We start from the raw sequence: 24,642 nt of genomic DNA on the forward strand, positions 1-24,642 counted from the left end.
ACAGTTTAGTTGATGAACTTTGTTTACATCTGCATTCAACAAATAAATGAATATTGTGGTAACAAGTGAGTGATTATGCATTAGTCAATTCGCACCGATATTAGGAAATTGAGACAAGAAATTGTATTTGGATTTATTTATTCCTTTGTTGAACAGGAAGAGGAAGTGGAAGTTACTTTGTGTTTTCCTGTATCGTTCTCTGTAACGTAGGCGCTGTCAGGTAAATGTTTACGCGCTGATATGGAATGTCCAAACACATTCGCTATGTTCGTGGGTCCTACTTTTCCAAAGGACGTAACTTCCAAGAAATGCCTCTTCTACTAAACCACATCCATAGTCAATAAAACCTCTTTTCATAAAACTACTTTCTGAGAAGGGAAGAAGAAGATGGTGAGTGGGGACTACAAAACACCAGCATTTATTATAATTATAAAAGTTAATAAATATCATATATTTTTAAAAAAATATTTTAATGCTTTTATGAAAAACAAAAAATATAATTATGAGTGTAGAAATTAAGAATCACAATTTACTGGAATATGTTACACTAAATTCCTCTTATTAGAATTAAGAATCACAATTGACCTCTTCCAAATCTTTGAAGGAGCCATTCGTGCTTCAATCACTTTAACTTCAGAAAATTCTTGACTTTTGTTTTTTCATAGTTTTTTTTTTTATGTTTTAACTCATATATATTCAGCTGTTTTTTTTTATTGTTTCAAGTTAATATTCACTTGATCTTTTTTTTTATCTTTATAGTATTTGTTTATTATTTGCATATCTTTTCATTGAGTTTAAACTTTTATTACATTTTTGTTATATTTTTGTAAACATACTGTTAATGGTATGAAAACTGATTATTTATTATATGGTTAAATATGTATTTAGTTTTTAAATTATGGTAAAATTGGATTTTGTTAATTTTTCAAATTTTTATATTATTTGATTTTTAAATTTTAAAAATAAATACATGTAGTCTTCGTTATTGAATAAGGTTAAGGATATGCTGATAAACAGTATTATCATATATGTGAATATATACACAAAAATGATTACATTTATTCTTAATCTTTTAGGTGTGTTTACTTGGGAGAGATGAATTGGGGGAAACTCAGTGGATGAATTTGAAGGAATTTGAGGGTGAATTAATTGTTGTTTGTTTGAGTGATTTTGGAGATAACTGAGAGTAAATTTAGAAGTAAAGTTGATGAGAATTAGTGTAAAATTTGATTGATGTGAGAGATAAAAAAAATTATTCAATTGATAGAAATTGAAGATTACCAAAATGTCTCAGTTATTGAAGTAATATATAAAATGATAATGGTTAACGTTATATTTAATTGTAAAAATGTTTATAAAGAATAAAAATTTAAAATTAATTATTAAAATTAATTTTAAAATTGTAAAAGAATTATAATTTAGTAAATTAAAATTATAATGGGTAGAAATTGAAGTAGTAAAAACAATAAAAAATTATTTATTGGTAAAAAATAGGTTTAATAGGTTCAGATGTCCCTATATTTGCGGGTTGATTTCAATTGGGTCCTCCAATTTTGAAAGTGATCAATTGGGTCCCTAATTTGGTCAATCTGATTCAATAATAGGATCTTCGTTAAATGCAGTTAACGACGTTAACTTTGTTATCAAGTGGCAAGCTGAGGCATCCAGGTGGCATCCTTTTGAGCTGTATAGGTGGATTTATAACATTTTTATATTATTCACAAATAAAATAAAAGAAAAGTTTACAAGTTTAACATTTTTGGTTTCGCGGTTTTCGTTTTCGTTTTTTTGCTCTCACCTCTACACTTCTTTCATCCCTTCTATCTTCTCTCTCGATCTAACCTCTATCTTCTCTGTCGTTCTAACCCTAGTTGTGTTTTACCTTGTTTTGGGATTTGACCTTCACTTCTTTCATCTATGTCGTTGTGTCATCTATTCTTGTATCTTTTTTCTGATTCGAAGTCTGGTGGCGGTTTGGGTGTCATGAATTTAATTTTTTTTACGTTGTGTGTGTTATAATGAATAAAGGTGTTGTATTGAAAAAATAACGCAGAATATTAATAAGTATTTAAAATGTAGGCAATGGTTTCAGAAATGAATATAAGTTGTGGAATTTGTTGACCAAAAAATCATACAAGTGAATTTAAGGGTCATTACTGGTTGGGAGGTTATGTTTGGTGACCCCAAGAAGTGGGGAAGAAGCCATTCTTACTGAGGGGACCAAGTTGGACAAGTGCAGAGCTAATCTGCAGAAAAAACATTGTGGTAATCGTTTACAGTGGCCTCGTAAACGATTATACAAGAGAAATCACTGTTTTGTACAGAAAGTTGAACTGAAGTAGTCAGTTGTGGTGTCCTGGGTAATCATTGGCAAAAACTGTTAATTTAAAGCACAAGTCCACTTGTATTTACTTGGTGTTGGTGTTTGACTGGTGGTAGAGGATGGTAGGTGATGGAAGGTGACCCCAATAAGTGGGGAAGAAGTCATTCTTACTGAAGGGACTAAGTTGGAGAAGTGCATGGCTAATCTACAGAAAAAACACTGTGGTAATCGTTTACAGTGGCCTGGTAAACGATTACACGAGAGAAATCACTGTTTTGTACAGAAAGTTGAACTGAAGTAGTCAGCTGTGGTGTCATGGGTGATCATTGGCAAAAATTGTTACTTTCAGGCACAAGTCCACTTGTATTTACTTGGTGTTGGTGTTTCAGTGGTGGTAGAGAGTGGTAAGTGATGGGAGGTGACCCCAAGAAGTGGAGAAGAAGCCATTCTTACTGAGGGGACCAAGTTGGACAAGTGTAGAGCTAATCTGCATAAAAAACATTGTGGTAATCGTTTACAGGGTCCTTGTAATCGATTACAATGGCAAAAAAGGCCTAAACTTGATTACCATGACATAATTTGAAAGGTCTTTGAGTATAGATTCCAACAAAACAAGAATCAACTCATTTGGAGTTCGGTGGAGAAATTTATGAGCAAAACAAGCAGCAAAGGTCAGAGTTGGTAGGAATATATAAAATGCTAACTTTAAGGAATAAATTGTACGAACTCAGATGTCCAAAAATTACAAATTAGTAGTCATTGGAAAGCTTTTTGAGTCTAGTTTCTAATAAAAAAAGAATCACATCATTTGGAGGTCGGTGGGAAAAGTTATCATTAAAATAGCCAGCAAAGGTCAAAGTTGACAACATGTTATCTCACTCAAATTGCCTTTGGCTACTTATGTGTGCACAGGTGGCTCCTGCAGCACAAGTTTTTGTACAAAACTAGACTTTTGTTCGTGTAATCGTTTACAAGGCTCTTGTAATCGATTACAAGGCACAAAATGGCCTGCACTTGTTTCAACACTTGAACCAACTTGGTCTTGACACCAACGTTGGCAAAAGTGTGTCAAAAATCTGTTGTCAAAATATCGGGATCCTTAATGAAATGAATGAAATGGAAGAGTTGTTATAAATTTAGTCCATATACTGTGTACAAAATTACTGCTAAATTATCTTTATATAGTCTATATAATACTGAATTATATCGTCCATATAAATTCAGTCCATATAAATTACTTTATAAATTACTGCTAAATTACTGCTAAATTACTTTATAAATTATCTTTATACTGTGTACAAAATTACTGCTAAATTACTGTATACAGTCCATATAAATTCAGTCCATATAATGCTAAATCATCTTTATAGAATAAGCAGTTTCAATTTATAGAATAAGCAGTTTCATTGTTATAATGCTAAATTATAGCATTGTTATCCTATTCAGACCACAGATAAATTGTTGAGATACTATTGGCTTCAGCTTTACATTTGATAGCTTTGAGTTATGAGCTGCTGACATTTTAAATTACACTCATCAGGTCATCCCATTAACCCTGAGTTATTCCTTGTGTTGCAAACACAGAGATAAAAAAACTTCTTAAAGAAGTAATCACTGCAAACACAGGAAGCTAAAGACAAAACTTCTAAAATAACAAAAGCTTTGAGCAAACTGGTATGAATCATTCCATAAAAGCAAAGATAACATTCCATAAAAGCAAAGTTGACATTACAGCAAACTAGTATTAATCAGAAAAGGTTCAACATCATAATTTTTTACATCATTACAAGGTACAAAAAACAACTGCTGCAATTGTGCCAGTAAACATCAGAATTGGTTGTAGCTTGCTTGCTTAAGGCTGATTTGATGATGGTATGTTTTCTTCATTTGCTGGGTTGCTTTGTTGTGTTTGGTCAGGGTTGACTTCACCATCTTGGGTTGATTTCTGGCAAGAAGTTCTGTTGTGACCCAGCTCCTTACAAATGCCACATCTTTTATGTATATCACCCTTCCTCATTCTTGTTTCGTCCCTGACTAACTCCCATTCCTACAACCTTTTTTTCTTCTTGGACCTCCCTAGCAATATTCTCTTTTTTGGAGGGAGCACATCATTATATGGGGTAATTTTCCACATATTATGACCATTAATTGGATACACAATGGAAGAGTACATTTCTTCGTATGTTGACTTCCTAAAGCAAACAGGGATGAAGTCATCTGCATCTAACCTGGACACGTGCTACACCTCCAATGACCTTCGCGAAACTCTTCCACGTGATTCACCGCCAAAAATTACCTGCTTCTACTCAAAACCACCGATAGATCACTACAATTTAATACAACGAAAGCTTATGTCTAAGTAATTTCTCACGCAAAAGCGATGCTCCCCAAATGCCAGCACAATGCCATTTCCAGCAACGAACCCTAACTTCGCAGATTTCCCCAATTTCTCAAACAGAAGCTACCCCAAAATAGGAAACATTGCTTAATATGTTTAATAATTTAATATGTTTAATAATTTCTAATTATATTTTCATTTATTAATATACTTAACAATTATAAATGTTAAAAATCCACGAAGGATGCCACCTGGATGCCTCAGCTTGCCACTTGATAACAAAGTTAACGTCGTTAACTGCATTTAACGAAGATCCTATTATTGAATCAGATTGACCAAATTAGGGACCCAATTGATCACTTTCAAAATTGGAGGACCCAATTGAAACCAACCCGCAAATATAGGGACCTCCGAACCTATTAAACCTAAAAAATATTTGAAGTAGTAGAAAAATATTTGAAGTAGTAAAAAAAATAAAAACTAATAAAAAATTGAAATAATATTTTATTTAAGTAAAGTGTAATATTTTTGTTTGAAATATAATTTTTTAATGTTAATATTATTAATTTATTTTATTATTTATGTTTATTATTTATGCTTAGTTTTATTCCAGTAAGGAAACCAAAACTGAATTCAAATACAAATTGATTATAATATTTTATGCATTATATGAAAATTGAAATTATTAAAATTATAAAAGGGTAAAAATGACATTTAATTTAAATCAGCTCAAATCTCTTCTTATCATCGATGATTTAAAACTTGCAAATCCTTCTAAATCGTCACCTCCTATTAGGGATGGCAAAAAAATCTGTGCCCGCAAATATCCGTGGATAAACCCGCGACGGATAGTTATTATCCGTGGATATTTATTACCCGCGGGTAACGAGTATTTTAATATCCGCTTCTAAACGGGTCGGATGTGAGTATTATATTATCCAACCCGCAGATACCCGTTACCCAAAAAAATAATAATAATAATTTAATTAATATTTTTTAAAATTAAATTTTTTTTATTACTCTAAAAAAGGGGAAATTTTAATAACATGACTTAGGATTCCTTTTAATTACCTTTTTTTTAAAAGAAGAAAAGAAAAAAAGGGGTTACATTACTTTTGACCTAACCCTAATAGAGATATCAAACATATATAGAATCCCATTAGAAAATTCTCTCTTAAAGGAAGACTCTTTTCTTATTCCTTCATTTTGATTCGCGTTTTGGGAGTTCGTTTCTTGATTTCTTCCATGTTGATTAGTGATGTGATTTTGGGGTTATGATTCAAATGAGTGTTTTGAGTTTTTTTGGATTTTAGTTCAGATTGGATTTTTGAAGACCCTGGTGGTTATCGCGGTTTGGAGATTTATGTGATTGTGTTTGTTTCTGGAATTTGGGTTTAGGGTTCCTGTTTGCGTTGTCTTGAAAATCTGTTTCATACATTGATAGGTATTTGTGGGTTAATCCTGTGACTAAATTGAGACTTCGGTGTTTCTTCCTCGTATCTTTTTTTTTCAAAAGTTGTTCAATATTTGTTTTCTTTAACTTGTTTAAAAATTATATTGTGTCTTTTTAATATGTAGCAAATTTATTAAATTGTTTTCTTTAACTTTAATTTAATTTAAACTTTAATTAAAAATTGACAAAATATGGGTTGAAAATGGGTATCCAACGGATATCCACAGGTTGAAAAAAATTCGCGAATTTTTATGCGGATATCTAGCGAGTAGAGGGTCAGGTTGCGGGTATGATTTTTTGCATGCGGATCAAGTTGTGGATAGACACTATCCGTGTCCGATCTGACTCGTTGTCATCCCTACCTCCTATTCTTTGCAAATTCTCCCAAACGAACACTATTTAAACGGTAAGTTCATCCTCGCCAATTCCATTGAACAGGTAATTCCCTTAAAGCGAGCAGGCCTTAAAATTAAAAAGAAAAATATATTTCCTAATATTAGATAACTTTAACTCGACTAAATAATATTATACATATTTACATATAAAATATAAAAATATAAATTGAAAAAATTTGTGAACAATATATTGCTTATAAAAATATAAAAAATAATAATATTTTAAATAAAAATGTCCAAAAATTGAAATTTTAACATTGCTTATATTTTGATAGAGGATAAAAATAATAATATTTTAAATAAAAAAAAATTTTATAAATTTTTTTATTATAATTTCATCTCATTTAATTTTACTATTTTGTATTACAAAAATTTTAATATATAAAAAATAAATATTTAAAAAGATATGGAGCCACCTACCCGTATGTTTTTAAATAAGATTATGTAGTTATGGTTGTGTGAAAAACAATTATAAATCTATTATTTTAATATTTTTTATAATAAATAACAAAACTAATTGCACTTCAACCAAAAAAATAATATTAATATGAAAATTTACTTTATAGTTAACTAGTAAAAACATATCTACTATGAGTTAACGAGTATAAACATATCTATTAATACTTATATATATATATATATATATATATATATATATATATATATATATATATAATTCCATTTTATTCTATTGAATTCAATTTTAATTTTTATAATAATTTTATTGCTTTAATTGTTATTTCATTTGAATTTCAACTATATTTAAATTTATATTAAGTTTATTGGAACAAATTTTTATAATTATTTTGAAAAAAAATAAGACATTATTTTTTATACGTTAAAAAATAAAGTGTTTGTAATATTTTTAAAAGATAAATATGTTTTAAGTTATTTAACTTTAATATGAAATTGAAATTTGCTTTTGTCTCAAACTTCAAATCATTTTCATATCAAAAATTTACTCATGAATGGATGTAATTGTGACTAAACAACGTTAAATATTTGTGGAGGTGACAAATAACATTGTCATGTGTGTCATTTGCTGATGTGGACACACACACGTGTGAACTTAGTTTGCCATGTCAACAAATTCTTATCGTCATTTGGTGATAAGGACTACATCGATTCGTTTTTAAAGTTTGGGACAAAACAATTTCAAAGTTTAGAACAAAACAAATACATTTTCATATATTTTTGTATCGCAAGAGGAAGTTTAGGTGTAAGAGGCATGAACAAAAGGGCAATTGGAGTAGGAGATGATGCTGGAGGATTGGTAGAGTGAGTCACAATTGGAGTTTGTACTCGTCTATGGTATTCAAGCATAGGACATTGAGAAGAAGCACTCACCTGAGTCAGAATAGGCGAGACTTCTAAAGGTTCGACATCCAATATAGTGGAAGTGTAAAAGGGGTAGTCTAAAAAAAGATGACATTAGCATAAACTATAAACGTTGAAGTTGAGGAAAAAAACAATGATAGCCTTTTTGAAGGTGTGAGTAACCACAAAAAATACATTTAAGTGATTTGGCATAAAGTTTATCTTTACTTGGAGTATGGTCATGGACAAAACATGTGCAACTAAAGACACACAAAGGAATAGAGTAAATATATTGTGTTGGATATAAGATATAATGAGAAACCTAATTATTAAGGACAAAGGAAGGCATGTGGTTATAAGATAACATGTTATAATGGCATCTCCCCAAAAGCAAAAAAGAATACTATGGTGAAGAAGAATGGTAAGGGTAGTTTGAACCAAGTGTTGATACTTTCTTTCAACGATGCCATTTTATTGGGGTATGTGAGAGCATGATGTTTGATGGAGGATACTCTGTGAACTTATAAAAGACTGAAATTGGAAAGACATATATTTACGAGCATTGTGAGTGCGTAAAATTTTAATAAAGGTGCCAAAGTGATTTTGAATTTTAGTCGAGAAACATTGGAATATAGAAAAAACATCAGAACAACTTTTAATTAAGAATAACCAAGTACATCGAAAAAAATCATCAATGAAAGTAACAAAGTAAGAAAAACCCAAACTAGAACTGACATGACTATAACTCAAAATATCAAAGTGAACTAAGGAAAAATGTGATAAAACACTTTTATTGACTCGAGCACCTTATGTATGACGAGTATGTTTTCTTAACTGATAAGATTCGCATTAAAAAGATGAAGTGTAAGACTTGGGAAGCATGAGATGTATTTTGGAAGAATTAAGATGACATGAGCATTAATGCTCTAAAGCTTAAGACGCAGTGGATGAAAAAATTATCTTTTATATATATAAAAAAGATAAATTTGAAATTATAAACTTCTAGTAAGAAAAAATTTAATATTTTGATTTATAGTGAAATGAAACTGAATATATATTTTCTAATATAATTTTTTTATTAAATAATGCTGTGTACCATATTCGTTTATTTTTTATATTAATCATATTTGATAAGTAAATATATGATAATATATATTCAAAATAACATCAAATATCAACTTATTATATTATGCTTGTTTAAATATTGATACTTTTACTCAGTTTTTTAAAATACTTTATTCCATGATTGTTAAACCTGACTATTTTATATTTATTTTCATCCATATATGTATTTTTGTAATACTTATAGTTTATAGTTTTGTGTTCATACCTAGATATTCTGTTTCATTTAAGATAAACAGTGGAATATTACATTATGAAGTAACATTAACTGAATATAAGTACTAATTAAACATATACAATATTTTAAAAAATATATTATCAATCGATAATATCTATATCTATATATGTAAATAATTTTCTTTTATCAAAATTTATTTTCTAATTTTACCTTTTAAATAATCTTTTTAAAAATAATATAATTATTTTTATTTTTTTAAATAACTGTTATTTAAAATTTAATTTTTAATTTGATTTTTTTAGAACTTAATAATTTTTAATTAAAAAGTTATCTACAAAATTATTTATATTTAATTTTATAAAAATATTTACATTTAAGTTTGTAATTATAATATTAAAAATAATAATAATTTTATTATCTCTATTATCATAAAATAGAAACGAACATATATATGCATGTTTTCATTAATATTATGTATACACATATTTATTTATTCAAAATTTAATTATATATATATTTCAAAAATATGAATCTAAAAAATTTAATAAATATAGTGTTGTAACTAACAGCACCAATTGTTATGTTTAATAAAATCAAGAGATAAAAATTCTGTAACAAATTCAAATCAAAATTATACATAATTAAAAACTAAAATTAATAATATTACCAATAAATATTACTATTAAACCTAATATTCCTTACTGAATGAATGAGCACTCTCCCCCAAATACACGTTTCCTCCTCATTTAGTCATTTAGTCTATGTGTGTTCACATTCGAAACCAACTTTCCTTTCGTTCTTTCCACCTACCATCACTCCAATCTACTGGGTTCGCGCCCACCATTACCATCGTCATTAGATCAGGCCCGTCCAATCCTAACGTGGCGAAAAACTCCTCCTTCCCACCCATGTTACCTTCTTTTCTTTTCCCATTTTAAATATATTTATTTATTCTCTCCATTTTTACACATTCATCATCAAGTAGAAAACAAAATAATCATTAACCAATGGTTTTATTTTAGCACCCTTAATTTTGATTTCAAATTCTAGAAAATAAACAAATTCTCAATCGGAAATTCCTAAATTCTTCAGAACCTGACTGGTAGGTACGTTCTGGCGGTGTTTCTTCGTCAATCTATAATCATCAGCAACAATAAGCATAGCTGAAGACCATTTTACATTATATTAGAGTTTCTACTTACTACTCTATCAATATTGCGTCGCTCCAATTTCTAGGGTTTATCATCACATCTATAGTTCTGTCATATATATGTTATTAAATTAAATGGCCGGCGCCGGCGACCTAGATTCCGATGCAGTGCTCAGTGACGTTGAGGACGACGGAGGTGATTCGATTCCTGTAGAGACGAAGGCTCCCTCCTCAGGTGATGTCTCCGTCGAGAAACTTCGGGAGGTTCTTGCAGAACTCGATCGGGAGCGGCAAGCGCGCGTTGCCGCGGAAAATACGAAGTCCGAATTACAGGTTTCGTTCAACCGATTGAAGACTTTGGCTCACGAGGCTATAAAGAAGCGCGATGAGTTTGGCCGCCAGCGAGACGACGCCGTTCGCGAGAAGGAGGAGACGGCGAAGCAACTTGAAGAAAATAAGAAGCAACTGGAAGAAACGGCGAAGGAACGCGACGCGCTGCGATCGGAGATTGGAAATTCGAGCCACATGCTCGTCACTGGCATGGAGAAGATCTCGGCGAAGGTGAGCAACTTCGCCGGCAGCGCGCTGCCGCTTCCGAGGTCGCAGAAATACACGGGAATGGCGGCGGTGGCGTACGGCATCATCAAGCGCGCCAACGAGATTGTAGAGGAGCTTTTGAAGCAGAACGAAGCGGCTGTTAAGGCTAGGAACGAGGCCAGGGAGCAAATGGAGCAGCGGAATTACGAGATTGCCATTGAGGTTTCTCAGCTTGAGGCCACGATTAGTGGCTTGAGGGATGAGGTTGCGAAGAAGGTTTCGATTGTTGAGGATTTGGAGAGGGATTTGGCTGTTAGGGACAAGAGTCTGAATGAGGTTGCGGAGAATTTGAGTAAGGAGCAAAGTGAGGCTTTGCAATTGAAGGACTTTGTTGGTGAGTGTGAGGACAAGTTGAGTAGTTTGGAGTCTCGAATAGAATCCCAGAGACCTTTGTTGATCGACCAGTTGAGCCTTGTTTCCAAAATTCATAACCAGATTTGCAGTGTTGTTAAGATAATTGATGATGGTGGCACCGAGGAGCTATCTGAATCTTTGTTTGTTCCGCAAGAAACAGACGTTGAGGAGAATATACGGGCCTCTTTGGCTGGGATGGAGTCCATATATGAGTTGACTAAAATTGTTGTTCAGAAAGCAAAGGAAGTGGTTGAGGAGAAGAATCGTGAGATCAAAAGTTTAGATGAGACGGTGGCTCGGTTGGTTAGAGAGAAGGATCAAATTGGTTCTTTGCTTCGAAGTGCATTGTCCAAGAGGATGGCAATCGATCCATCATCTAGAAAGAATGAGCTTTTTCAAGCTGCAGAGAACGGGTTGAGGGACGCTGGAATAGATTTCAAATTCAGTAAGCTTCTCGGAGATGGAAAAGTTGCAGCTTCAAATGAGAAGTTGGATAGAACGGAAAAAGAAGAGGATGAAATATACTCTTTGGTTAAGCATCCATTACTCTCTACTTTTTAATGAAATTAGCATTTTGCATTTTGAAGACTCCCTCATGAATTCTTTATGGACGCATTGTGTGCAGGCTGGTGCTTTGGAGGATGTTGTTAAGGCATCTCAGCTTGAGATCATTGAGCTGAAGCATACAGTGGGTGAATTAAGGTATATGACAAACAATAGAATTAAATCGCAGTTGTTTGATATTCATCTAGTTTAAAGTTTGATGAAGGGAAATCATACCCCTTGATACCACTTACAGTCGACTGAAAAACTTGCATGTTTGCAATTTCCAGTTGTGTTGACATCATAAATTTTTTTCTTTGCATATTGCTTGACTGCATTAAGGGCAGAGTTGAGCTTACTTAAGCAGCATGTAGAAGCTCAGGCCAAGGAGCTTGACCAAAAAATGCATCGGATAGAGGAACTTGAAGAAAAGGAGAGAGTGGCAAATGAAAATGTAAGCTTAACTTTGTTTTATATAAGTTTAATTTGATCTAGTTCCTTAATCATTGGCACTTTTATCCTTATGTAGGTATTTTTGTCGAATGTAGAATTTGTTGTTTGTGTATACCCCTTAGTCCATGGATAATTTGTTAGGGACATTTGATTGTTTATACATCTGTCACGAGGTACCAACTTGGCCTATTTGTAATACAGATTGAAGGGCTAATGATGGACATCGCTGCTGCTGAAGAGGAAATTAACAGATGGAAAGTGGCAGCAGAACAAGAGGCTGATGCAGGCAGAGGTGTTGAACAGGAATTTGTCTCACAGGTATGCTATCTATTTTTCAAATATTCATAGACTTGCTTGTTATAGGTAAAGGATGTGACCAATTTTTTTTCTACTTTGCCCAATATGCATAGAGTTTAATGTATTTGAAATTTAATTTACGATATTTTGGGTGCTATTTGAAACTTTATCTTAGAAAGTGGATTTAGGCTTAATTCAATCCTACAATGCAAGATGGGGTTGCCAACCACTTGTATACTATTATTTGGCTGTATCTTTAGTCAATGTAATATCTCTAATACTCCTTTGTATAGAAGGGACTTAGAAAGTGGGTTTTAGGTACTTATATATTACAATTTTACTCTATCTCTAGTTGGTGTGAAATTTTCTACTCTTAGTCATGTTCAATGAGGAAGTCAGGGCTTCAAAATTTACTGTTAATTATCCCCTTTCTTTTATTGTTGAAAAATAATCCTAGCTAGCATTTTCCAATTGAAAACACATGTTCAATGTAAATATAAGATTTAGATTAATTTGATCACACATCCTAGTTACATTAAGCAAAATCAATTCTACCCTACTTTAGGACATGTTTGGTGTAATGTTTTTATCTTGGTCATTGAGGGCCCAGCACAACTCTCCTCCTTAACTCCAACTTGAGACCCCTAGCTGTCAAGAACATGGGTGGAGCTACCCATCTTTGAAACAGATAACAGATGGACCTCAACTGTAATAGTTAGTAGCTTGCTGCTAGTAGTCATGAACCATCTGAAAAGCTTAAATGATTACATACCTTACATGTTCGCTCATATGCAAGAACCTTTGGGTTTAATGCATGGATATTGTGCAGGCTCGAGGATAGGATTCTCAACGAGAATAGCTTAACCAATCATGTAAAACACAGTAGTTACTAGTTTGTTGTGATCGAGTCCAGTGAGATGTTTGGATTGTTAAAATGGTACCCGCTGAGTTGTTAAGGAGCCTTTGGCTGGAGTGAAAGTCGTCCACATTCTCCTATTCCTTAATTTTGTCTCTTTTTTGAAGTTAATGTCTCTAATACTTAAGAGCTATCACATTTCCTTTATTGTGCTGAAATTTAAATTTAAATTTCTTAGTTTAATTATATGGGATCTCTAACTAACATTTTGGTTTTTAACCAAGCCAAAGGGTGTTCTGTGATTCGTGTAGCTGATATCATCTATCTAGTGGGATAACATTTCATTGTTTAATAATACAAAACGATTTTGAAATTACTGAGGATGTTATTGATTGCAAAGTACCTATCAAACCTACAGCCAAATTTATTGTACTATAGTATATCCAGCTATACTACACGAGAGAAAGGTTGGGTAACACATGATAATGTTACAATGGATGTGTAGCTATACAAGCAACTATGAAATATGGAGTGATTATATATAAGAAAATTTTTTGTGTAGCACCAATTGAAGAAAATGGACAATCCTTAAAGGTAGTTTGAACACAGAATTGTCAAATTGTAGGTTTTATAGTCCCATGAAAAGTAGCGGGAGACAAATAAAGAGCGTTGGAGTAAGTCATCAAGGAAGATCTCACGCTAAACAATATTTTTGTACTCTTGTGTTTTAATCGTGCTGAAATGATTTAGTGTGATTCATGTAGTCAACATCACTTAAGTGGGATAAAGGGTTGTACTTAGAAGAAAGGGCACTGCAAAAAAAATCTAGAAAACCTGTAAATTCTTTATCTCCACGTCATTGATTATTTACTCCAAGAACTTAAAGAGGCGTTGGATTTAATTAACATGATGCTTCTGAATTATTTTCAGTTATTTCATGGAACGTTGCATCATTCACTTTTTTTTTCCTGATTTCTCAAACTGGAGCATTCTCTCAAACGCGAGCAAGCCTAAGTTTTTTAATGAAATTGCAAGAATGGTTTATGTGGATTGATATCTTGTTTCCATGAATTCCTTTGCTGGAATAATTTTTGTGCATCCATTGTCTGATGCTGCCTTTGCTCTCTAGAATTATGGTTTCGCTGAGAAATACATTTCTGTAATTACAGCATATTGATATTTTTAGTTGAGATCATACAAAGTCACCTGTTGGTGGACTTTTTTTCACTTGTAATGCTGTATGTTTTCATTGAATATTCTTGGTCATGTTATATGCAATTCTGCAGTTGGCAGCACTTAAGCAGGAACTTGAAGAGTCAAAGCAATCCATGTTAGAATCAGAGAAGAAACTAAAATTCAAAGAAGAAACAGCTGCTGCTGCCATGGCGGCCAGAGATGCAGCAGAAAAATCTCTTAAGTTAGCTGACTTGAGGTCATCTAGACTAAGAGACAGAGTTGAGGAGCTTACTCATCAGCTCGAAGACATTGAAAACAGGGAAGATTCAAAGGGCCAAAATCGGCCTAGGTATGTATGTTGGCCATGGCAGTGGCTTGGCATGGACTTCGTTGGATTTCAGCAGCGACCTGCTACACAACAGGAGGCTTCTAATGAAATGGAGCTTTCTGAACCTCTGTTGTAATTGGGCCTTTTCTTGTCTTTTCTTTCTTTCTTTCTTATCTTCTTTTGTGTATCTATGTTGATTTCTTTTGATTCATGTTACAATTGTAGTTATCCATCAACATACCATCTCTTAAAAAAAATGCCAGCCATGGTGGTTATTGGTTTAGCATTAGGGTCCTGTAAAGTGAGAAAGTAAGTCTCCGAAGTATAAAAGTGAGGGTGCATTCACTCGAGTTAAAGTAGGTTAAGTTCGCCAAGACAGTTTAATTTTAATTAACATAAATGCATCTTCACTTCTTCGCTTTAAGATGAGCTATTTCCCTGCTGCTTCTGTTATTGCATTTTGGTTACCATTCCGTGAAAGCAATTAACAAATACGATCAGCTTAATATATTTATTTTATTGGTTTGGGTATCATCTTAAGTTCTAGTTGTCGATTTAGTTAAAACCCTTGTTAGCTTCTGTTTGCCCGATTCTTCCATTGAGCGAATCAGCGTTAATTCTGCTTTGGGAGATCAATGGATCCATCAACCTCTCCCTAGTAGGACGTATAATTGGAACAGGTGAATTGTTCAACCACTACCACCACTCTTTGACGGGAGGGCCGTCTTCGACTGATCTTTTCAACAAATATAAACAAAAACAAAGCTTTTTTACTTTGGGCAAAATTTATAGAATATTCTGCATTTTAATTTAGTACTTTTTTTTTTTTACGTTTAACCGTTCACTCTTTTCCTTTCTTTATTTTCTATCAAATCTCTATAAGCTAGTACAGTTTGAACGTCATTTGAATGATATTCAATACTCAAAATCTTAATTTTCTTTACCATCATAGTACATTTAATGCTATTCTACTAATTAAATCATGATTTAATTACCTTTATTTTTACTTTTTGTACCAAATAGATCCAACATTTTATTTTGCCAATGAAGGCTTTTCAACCATTGTTCTAAACAAACGTCACAAAAGGTGTTCCTCTACTGGGTGGTAATGACTTTTTCCTCCCGTAAACTTTGATGAGATTATATTTGAAGAAACCCTTTAGATTAGTCTTATGGTTCACACATTGGCTATAAAGAGAGAGAAACTAGCACTCGAGAGGATCTTGATTCCGTTATATCTGTTTAACTACCTATGTTGTACGTAAGACGAGAATAAATATTGGCGTAAGTTAAACAAAATCATGACGTGACTAATAATATGTAAGAGATTTACTTTGATTTCTTATTTTATAAATCAATTTTATTGAATAAAAATAAGATAAATTTGTAATATATAATTAAATGTAAATTGTTTTATAAATCAATTTTATATTTTAAAACATTGAATTAAGTTTAAAATTTATTTTTTTAAAAATATTATGGAATGTGTGAAGATCTGAAAAATAAACCAAGAGTAGTTAGGCCTTCTGTTATAATTAAATGTAAATTTGTTTTTTTAATTTAATTTTTTATTTTTATTTCTATTTAATTCAGTCTTAATTTTTTCTAAAAAATATTACATAATTTTATCCTTTTTAAATTAAAACTATATTTAATTTTTATATAAATGTTATAATGATATTTTTATTAAAAATAAAATATTGTTTGAATATTTTTAACAAAATTAAATTTATTTAAATTTAAATTTTACAATATTCTTTATTTTTATTTTTTAATTTTAGATATATATGTGTTGATATTTTATTACATCAAACTTTAATATTATTTTTTTATTTGAATTTATATTTCAAATAATTGTATACAATTTGCCTTGGCATTTTCTCTCATTTTTCGTCCTTTATTTATTTATTTTTAACGAAGAACTAAATACTATAGGGATGAATTTGTTTTCTATCCTACATAAATAAATGAAAGTAATTAATTATAACGACCTGAATTCACTTATTCTAGATAATGGTAAAGTTTTAATCTTTTAATAATTATTCAACTTATAAGACTTAGGTTTGATAGTTGGGATATAATAGAATAAATAAGATGACTATCATATTATGTTATTATCCCTTTAAAGGCAAACAAAACCTCATCTGCACACTTCAATCAGCTCGAAAAAAATTTAAAGAGCAAACTGTAAACAATTTTTGCTTTGGCTGGTTTAGTAGGAAGCTATATATGTTGCTTCCTTTTCATTGTTGGAACTACATAATACTACTTTTCATACTATGAACTATTGTTAAGAATGCTGTTATTAGTTTATAACAATCTCTAATAGTTTTCCAGAAGAAACAAAATTACATGTAGCGGGGAGGGGAAAAAGGCTAAGCTTTGAACATGTTATTTTTGGAGGAGGAATGGGCAAATTAAGAAGACCAAAACCCCCGAATTCTGAAGAACATTGACATATAAGTATATCATCAAATTTGGTGCTAAATGAGTGTTTCAGCGCTTCGTTCTGCATTTCTTTTTGAGCATAATGCCATCAGGAGGACGTGTTAGCATGACGCTGCAACGGCCATAGAGATTATACGAATACCTCAAAATGGTTCCCAGTTTTGATCTTGCACGAAATATTCCCCTCACTTCGAGAATCACGCCATTGCCCTCCATCTGTTTGACAAGGCGCTGGCTTTCTCTCAATGGCAGCTGAACCTGACTAGACACCATGTGGATCGTTGCAAACCTTGATTGAAGCCTTGCAGCAGAGAAAGGTTCAACATACTGTGTGGCAATGAGGGTGCTTCCATAGTAGAGATAAATGATGACAGAGCTGAAGTCCACATGCACCTTCTTGTTTGGGTTTGTGAAGTTAGCCAGCATGGTTAGATCAGCATTCAGCAGATATCCAAGGTCAAGGTATGCAGCATTTAAGGTCACACTAGACACATCAAAATGAGGACTTTGTGGCCGAAAAACAAAGTACACTATAAGCACTATCAACCCTCCTATGATTATGATGAGCCAAAATATCACACACAAGCACGCACCTAACCATGTCAAAGGTGGAGACTTTTGCTCCTCCGGCAACTTTATACCGGTGTGGCGGAGATCACTGAGGGGCTTACGGCGTGGCAGCGGAGGATTGTCGGAGGGTGGCAGCGGTGGAGGGGCTTCGGCAGAGGGAGGTGGCTCTTGGAAATTTACCTTTGAGGACTTAACTGGTCGCAAACCTTGATTTGTTGGATATTTACTTGGACTTCTTTTTGAGCGTGGTCCTTGCGAAATAGGTGGGTGATCTTGTGATTGAAGATGGTCTTCGTGTTGAGGTGGTGGTCGTAATGGAACACGTTCTTCGTTCTGAGGTATAGGTGCAGCTATTACCTGAGGGGGTGGTTGGGCACGACGTTTTTGGCGTGGCCCATGTGAAATATGTGGTTTATCTCTATCATCATCTATCACGAATTCAGGCTGTGATGGTCGAGAAAAATGAGGGTTTTTTTCTGGACGAGACATGGGAAGTGAGGAAAATGAAGAGAAACGAAGGGTGGTATAGGGAGAGAATGATCTTAAGGAGGAATCAAGGTAAATCAAAAATTAAAGTATATAAAGGGAATGGGAATGACTTGAAGTTAACTTCAAGGATGATTCATATAAAGGGAAAGAATCGAACATAAGCCACTTATGTGGGGCAAAATGTTTTGTATTCTTCGTTTAACAATGTAGAGAAAGTGATTATGAGGTTGTTTGTATTTATAATGCTCAGGGACAAAAAAAGAACATGGCAGATAATCTGGATGTACTGTACATTATAACAATGTAGAGAAAGCAGCACTGGAGAAGAAGACCTTAAGTTAAAGGTGGCATGGATTCTTGAATAGTGAGGGTTTCAGAATTTATTATAAAATCTTCTAAAGGTTATTGAAAACACATGTTCTGAGTTATAACTCCCAAACACTGAGTTTCTTGTATCTCAATTAACATGCATATAGAGACAGACTGCGGATGATACCTTTCCCATAGTTTGGTCCAAAATAGGTGGACCCCAAAAGCACACACTGCTATTATAAAGTGAACAGCTTATTCAAGATAGGAACTCGCTGTGAGTCAACATTCGGAAATCATTTTTCAGCAATAAATTAATAAGTTTTTTGTTAAAATATAAACAGTCTTAACATGCCTCATCAAAAAGAGAAACAATTTCATATTTCCTAAACATTAAAAGTTATATGCTCAGAATAAGTGGAGTACACCGTATAACAACTCGGTTACACAAGATACCTAAAATCGAACATTTTACTTTATATATATATATATATATATATATATATATATATATATATATATATATATATATATATATATATATATATATATATATATTAATTGAGTTTTATTTCAATTGAAATTAAAAAAAAAATGAGGAATGCAGCTAAAATACCTTTAATGTTTATTTGGATTTAAATTGTTTCAATTGAAACTCTCTTCACACACAAAAAAATGAATAAGTGTTGCAACTTAAAAACAAATATTTGTAAAAGATAAATTTTTAATTATATTAATTTTTAATTAGGTTTATGCTTAAATAAATAGGTTTGATTGTATAAATTTATATGCAGTGTTTCACAAGATGAACAGGTTTGCTTGCGTCGATAAATAAATAAAAATGGGACAAATTGGGGAAATATGTCCTTTTAAATGAAAGAATGTCAATTTTTATAATAAAATTATCTAGCTCGACATTAAATGAACCTACCCATACCCCAAGTCACACCTAGTCAAATTAGAGTCATATACATCCAAGCTGCCAACAAATTTCATTGAAGAAAAAACTTATGTGATCCAACTTGGAAAATCAAGTACCCATGTTTTAGATGATCTAAACAAAAGAAATTCCAACAGAACGGAGACATGATTTTGATATTCTTTAGATGCCCAACATTAAAGCAATGGAAGGCAAAGCAAGTATAGGACCCAAATACACAGTAATCTAAAAAGTATAAAACTTCAACATGGATTAAATAGGAATTCAGCGAGAAGCCTGCGACAAAAGAAATGCAGGAAATCAAACACTGTTTCATCTGTAAATTTGTCACAAAACTTTGACTACAGACCTCGCAATTGATTATTCCCGGTCTGATGATGTTCAATACTGCAGGAAATAATGTATTTCTTTTCCTTCTATCATATATTTACACAATTTTAAGCCCACTTTCATTTTATGGCCTGGGATTATATTAGAAACGGAGCTGGTTAGGAATTTCTACAATTTGTGTAATAATATGTTTGAATGAAGGGCTTGGGATACCACATTGGAGAAATATTTGTCATTGAAATGAAAATCTTTGATTAATACACAGTCAAGAAAGTGAGTGAATGAATGGAGTTGTCAACCCAATCTCAACACTGCACTTTTCCAAACGAACTCTAAAATGTAGCAGTTTTGAAACTAGTTTTCTTAATACAATAAATTTACTGGCATTTGGACCAACATGGCATTTTCTTAATCATTTCCGATTTTTCTTTCCTACTCCAGAAGTTGGTTGGATGGTGATCCTAGATGATTCACTACCATCGGGAAATCATCAAACTTATGTCCTTCACCTAAACTTTCTCTTAGCCCCATTTACTTGTATTTCTTCAATTGTGTATCAAACCAATCTGCAAACTGCTTTTTGTGCTGGTTGCAGTTGTCATTCAGCTAATCTGTTCCAAGGTTCAACGTTCGTCTAGGGTAGAATCTATCAACAAGGAAATACCAGCATGCAATGAACTAGGGAACATTGATATCATATACTTATTTTGTTTCATAGACAAATACCAGATATCAACCCTTCCCCCACCTTCCCAAATCAAACAAATAATCAAAGTTGCAGTCAAAACATGTTCTAATTCCTTAGGTTCAATACAACTACAGAGAATACACAGCACCATGATATTATCTACCTAAATGTAACAACTGCCAACTGCAGAAAGCGTTATTTTAATTTAAGAGTCTCTCGCATAAATGAACTATAAAGCAGTCCACTGACAAATGTGAAAATTTACCAAATAACTTTAGATATTGCAGTTTCCAGTCAGTCTCCATTGATTCTCAACAGCGTTCTGAAACACAATGCAACCTTTTAAATGATTCATACATCCATTTTTTCCCTACGATATTTTGTTTGTTTTGTTCCATTGGTCGACAAAATCATACTGAATATCATAGCTCTCTAATAAATGAATGTGCTGAATTAAAAAAAGTAGAAACATACTTTGAATAATTGTAATGATCACGGTAACATTTCTTTAGAGAAGCCTGAAGTTCCATGCTGCAGACACAGGCACAAGCATCATAATAATTTACCAGAAAATAATGCTAATAAAGGTCAAACTTGTAAAATTTTATATAAATGTGTGATCCTAGAATTACGTATCATTGTATGCTAATCCAAAATTAGAAGCCATATATAATTTGTGCCAATCTCAGTTTCCCAAAGTCTAACAAATTTGAATCTTGAAGCCTAACAAGGCTACCTAGTGAATCTTTTTTCCACACCCACAATTCTCCACTAAGTTACATATGTCCCGACATATACTCAAATAATAAGAAGCTGAGGGTCTGTCAACAAAAGTTCCAGAATGGTATGAAACCTGAGTTCATTGTTCAACAATTCACTAGGATAGGCAACAAGGACCTAGGCCCACGTCACAACAAGATGAAATCACCAATAAATGCAAATCTTCATTGTTCAAATTATCCTCTGCAACCACAAACTTCATCTTGATGAAACAGGACCATAATAGTTAGAATCATAAAATGACATAAGGCATTCATCATTGATGTTTCTGCCAATCAGTCTGAATTGAGCAGTCACTGGTGAAGGATTTACGAAAATATCAGATAACATACGAATAACTCAAACCTGCCTCTTCAACATGAGCATAGAAGAAAAAATTGGGATTTGAATAGGCAGCTAGACTGATTCCAACCAAGTCATCAATTACTAATATCAGTTGTGCTGAGTGAGAAACAAAGCCACAGCCCTTTATGTATAAAAATGGCCCAAAAATAACTGAATGCTCCCTTTTGAATTGACAAATGCAATCCGCCAACTCAACAGTTTGTTGAGAATATCAAACAAAACTTGGATACTGCTCCAGAAAAAGGTTTAAGAAGCCACTACTTCCATTGGTAGCAAGAAACCATTGCAGCACTGCCCTCAGTCTGGATCCTTTACAAGAAGCTGGTCTGTGAGTTAGTAGTGTTACACCACATAGTATATGGGAGGATAGACATACAAAAAGGTATGGGGTTGCACCACGGGCATCATAAAAGTAGGACAAACCAATTTCCAGATGTAATTACCTGCAGAAAATGTTTGAAGTCGACTTTGCTAAGCTTTGGTGCATTGTATCCAGAGAAAATGTTTTATGTCATGTTTCCCTTTTGAAAGAAAAATGTGATGAATTTGAGAGGATAACAACGTAAACTAGGGCCATGTTCATGCACCTTCACTTGATTGAATGGCATTTACTAGAGTCTCAGAAAGATGCCTGTCAAGTGTTAAGCCTTTCTCCATCATCTGATCCCAAACCCTACAGGCCAGTGAAAGTTTTTTCCCATTTATAAGCCCTCCAACTATCAACTTGAAAGTTACCTCATCAGGGTACAAACCATTCCTCTGCATTTCATCATATAGACGCATGGCTTCCATAACTCTAGAAGCCTTACAGAATCCATTTACAAGTGCATTGTAAGAGATTACATCCGGATTTACCCCATTCTCCACCATGTCACGGAAAACACTATGAGCCGTATCAACCTTTCCAGTCTTGCACAGATGATCAACTACTGCAGTATAGAATATACGATCAGGAAGAATGCTCACCCTTGTCATTTCATCAAGCAGTTTCTTAACCACTTGGATACTTCCTTCTCTTAGAAAGGCATCAATCAGTATATTAAACGTCACCATATCTGGCCTAATCCCCTTCCCACACATCTCCTCAAACAACTCATAACCTCTCCTAGTACGGCGCACCTTACAGAATGCTGTGATAAGAGTATTATACGAAACAACATCACACAGTCCTTTGGTCTGCATCCTCTCAACCAGCATCATATAAGCCTTGTCCACCATATTAGCCTTGCAAAAACATTTCAACAGCTCATTATAGCTATACAAATCCGGCTCCGCCCCGCTCCGCTCCATTGTCTCCACCATCCGCAAGGCATCATCCACCATCCCCTCGTCACAACAGTAATTCAACAGTATATTATAAGTAACCAAATCCGGCACACACCCATTGCGGCTCATAAACGCTTTAATCTTCATCGCCTTATCAACCCTTCCCATTCTACAAAACCCATCAATCAAAGCATTGTAAACCAAGATATTAACCTTCACCCCACCCTTGATCACATCGACAACAAGCTCATAGGCCAAATCAACGCGACCCCCACCGCACAAACCAACAACAATAGCAACACAGGCTTTAAAATCAGGGCTCAAACCTTTGCCAGTCAAACCACGCCAAACCCTAGCAGCCTCGTCGAAGCGTTGAGCTTTGCACAACGCGTCAACGATAATAGTATAAGAAACAACGTCGGGCTCTCTCCCCTTGGAGGGCACGGAGTGGAAGATTTCGAGGGCGGTTTCTAAGCGATTGTGGCGGCACAAGAAGCTGAGGTAAGTGTTGAAGGCCCAAATGTCGGGGACGAAGCCGAGAGCGTGCAAGTCGAGGAGGAGGTCCTGGATGACGGGGAGGTTGTTGGGGGAGGAGCAGAGGGCTGAGATGAAGCGGGAGTAGGTGAAGGGGAGGAGGGAGAAGCCACGAGGGATGACGTGGTGGCGGTAGTAGTGGTGGGCGCGGTGGAGGCGGGAGTGACGAATGAGGACGCCGATGAAGCGGTTGTAGTCGACGCTGAAGACGCGGCAATTGGATTGGGTCATTTGGTCGAACAGGTGGATGGCGTGGTTGATGAGACCGGCTTTTACAAACTTGGATATGTGAGAGCGGTAGGCGAGGCGGTGTGCGCCAATGCTGCTCTGATACATATCAGATTAAGGTTTTCCAAAGGCATAGCAGCAGGAGCAACGCCCAAACCAAACCCCGTTTCATGCACCTTCTCTCTCTATAGCTATGAACGCAACAACTACAGTCATGAAGAGGCACGCCAACTGTTTGTGCGTGTGTTTCTTACACTTGGTGACAGTGGTTGTTGTTTTTTTCCCTTTGCTTCTTCTCTTCTCACTCCATCTGCAACAAAAAAGGGAGTGGAAGGAAGAAAATGATTTATTTTTGTTTCCTTCTTTTTGTATGACGCTGTTACTGTGAACCATTCAAAGCCTGATTGAGCTGGGACTTACAGGTTTTGGCGCTTCTAGGTACTAGGATTAATGTACTGCACAACTACATTGGTTTTACACCTCCAAACTTTTAGACCTATACTTCTAAAATTTCAATATTATCTTTTTCATTAGTAATTACCAATTTTGAAAAATTGATTAAAGAATTTAAGTTTTCTAAAATGGATTAAAAAAATTTTTAATCCCTTTTTAAAAATCGGTTAAATTTTTTTTTGATCGATTTACGAAAATTGATTACAAAAATTCTTAGAAAAGCTTCTTTCAAAATGTTGGTTAAAGTTTTCTTTACTTTTTAAATTTTTTTAGTTTTCTTTTCTGTTTTTTATTTATTAATAATAATAATAATAATAAAATATATTAAAAAAATTAAAATCAAATTTTAATATTTTAAATTAAAAAACAAAATTAAAAGATT

At 33.5% G+C, this 24,642-nt stretch overlaps 3 protein-coding genes across 7 annotated transcripts; 1 reads left to right on the plus strand and 2 right to left on the minus strand.

The window, feature by feature from the left end:
- The first annotated feature begins 9,909 nt into the window (after positions 1-9,909).
- On the plus strand, positions 9,910-15,304 carry LOC108347599 (filament-like plant protein 3). The gene is made up of 5 exons (XM_017586959.2): positions 9,910-11,758; positions 11,853-11,929; positions 12,113-12,224; positions 12,425-12,541; positions 14,663-15,304. Exons 1-5 carry the CDS (start codon positions 10,412-10,414, stop codon positions 15,014-15,016), a joined length of 2,007 nt encoding a protein of 668 aa, XP_017442448.1. The 5' UTR covers positions 9,910-10,411; the 3' UTR covers positions 15,017-15,304.
- A 1,762-nt stretch (positions 15,305-17,066) lies between these two features.
- Positions 17,067-19,133, minus strand: LOC108337628 (uncharacterized). The gene has a single exon (XM_017574195.2). It carries the CDS (start codon positions 18,385-18,387, stop codon positions 17,377-17,379), a length of 1,011 nt encoding a protein of 336 aa, XP_017429684.1. The 5' UTR covers positions 18,388-19,133; the 3' UTR covers positions 17,067-17,376.
- Positions 19,134-19,364: 231 nt separating this feature from the next.
- On the minus strand, positions 19,365-24,256 carry LOC108330664 (pentatricopeptide repeat-containing protein At1g13040, mitochondrial). Of its 5 annotated transcripts, XM_017565181.2 has the most exons (4): positions 22,223-24,256; positions 21,129-21,185; positions 20,920-20,976; positions 19,366-20,612 (listed from the first exon to the last, which is right to left on the minus strand). In XM_017565181.2, the coding sequence occupies exon 1, from the start codon at positions 23,913-23,915 to the stop codon at positions 22,359-22,361; it is 1,557 nt and encodes a 518-aa protein (XP_017420670.1). In that variant the 5' UTR covers positions 23,916-24,256; the 3' UTR covers positions 19,366-20,612; positions 20,920-20,976; positions 21,129-21,185; positions 22,223-22,358. The 5 variants fall into 5 exon arrangements, with proteins under 5 accessions (XP_052737069.1, XP_017420670.1, XP_052737065.1 ...); XM_052881109.1 differs by lacking the exon at positions 20,920-20,976 and having other exon boundaries at positions 19,365-20,612; XM_052881105.1 differs by lacking the exons at positions 19,366-20,612; positions 20,920-20,976; positions 21,129-21,185 and adding an exon at positions 21,818-22,088.
- Between the last annotated feature and the right edge of the window lie 386 nt (positions 24,257-24,642).

This window comes from Vigna angularis, chromosome 1 (assembly GCF_016808095.1).
Source record: "Vigna angularis cultivar LongXiaoDou No.4 chromosome 1, ASM1680809v1, whole genome shotgun sequence".
NCBI classification, from domain to species: Eukaryota; Viridiplantae; Streptophyta; class Magnoliopsida; order Fabales; family Fabaceae; genus Vigna; species Vigna angularis.

Excerpts from the sequence above, each read along its gene's own strand:
- LOC108330664 (XM_052881109.1), bottom strand. The coding sequence starts at position 23,915 with ATGTATCAGAGCAGCATTGGCGCACACCGCCTCGCCTACCGCTCTCAC.
- LOC108347599 (XM_017586959.2), top strand. The coding sequence starts at position 10,412 with ATGGCCGGCGCCGGCGACCTAGATTCCGATGCAGTGCTCAGTGACGTT. Across the intron at positions 11,930-12,112 it reads CATACAGTGGGTGAATTAAG|GGCAGAGTTGAGCTTACTTA; the intron begins GTATATGACAAA and ends GACTGCATTAAG. Across the intron at positions 12,542-14,662 it reads AACAGGAATTTGTCTCACAG|TTGGCAGCACTTAAGCAGGA; the intron begins GTATGCTATCTA and ends GCAATTCTGCAG.
- LOC108337628 (XM_017574195.2), bottom strand. The coding sequence starts at position 18,387 with ATGTCTCGTCCAGAAAAAAACCCTCATTTTTCTCGACCATCACAGCCT.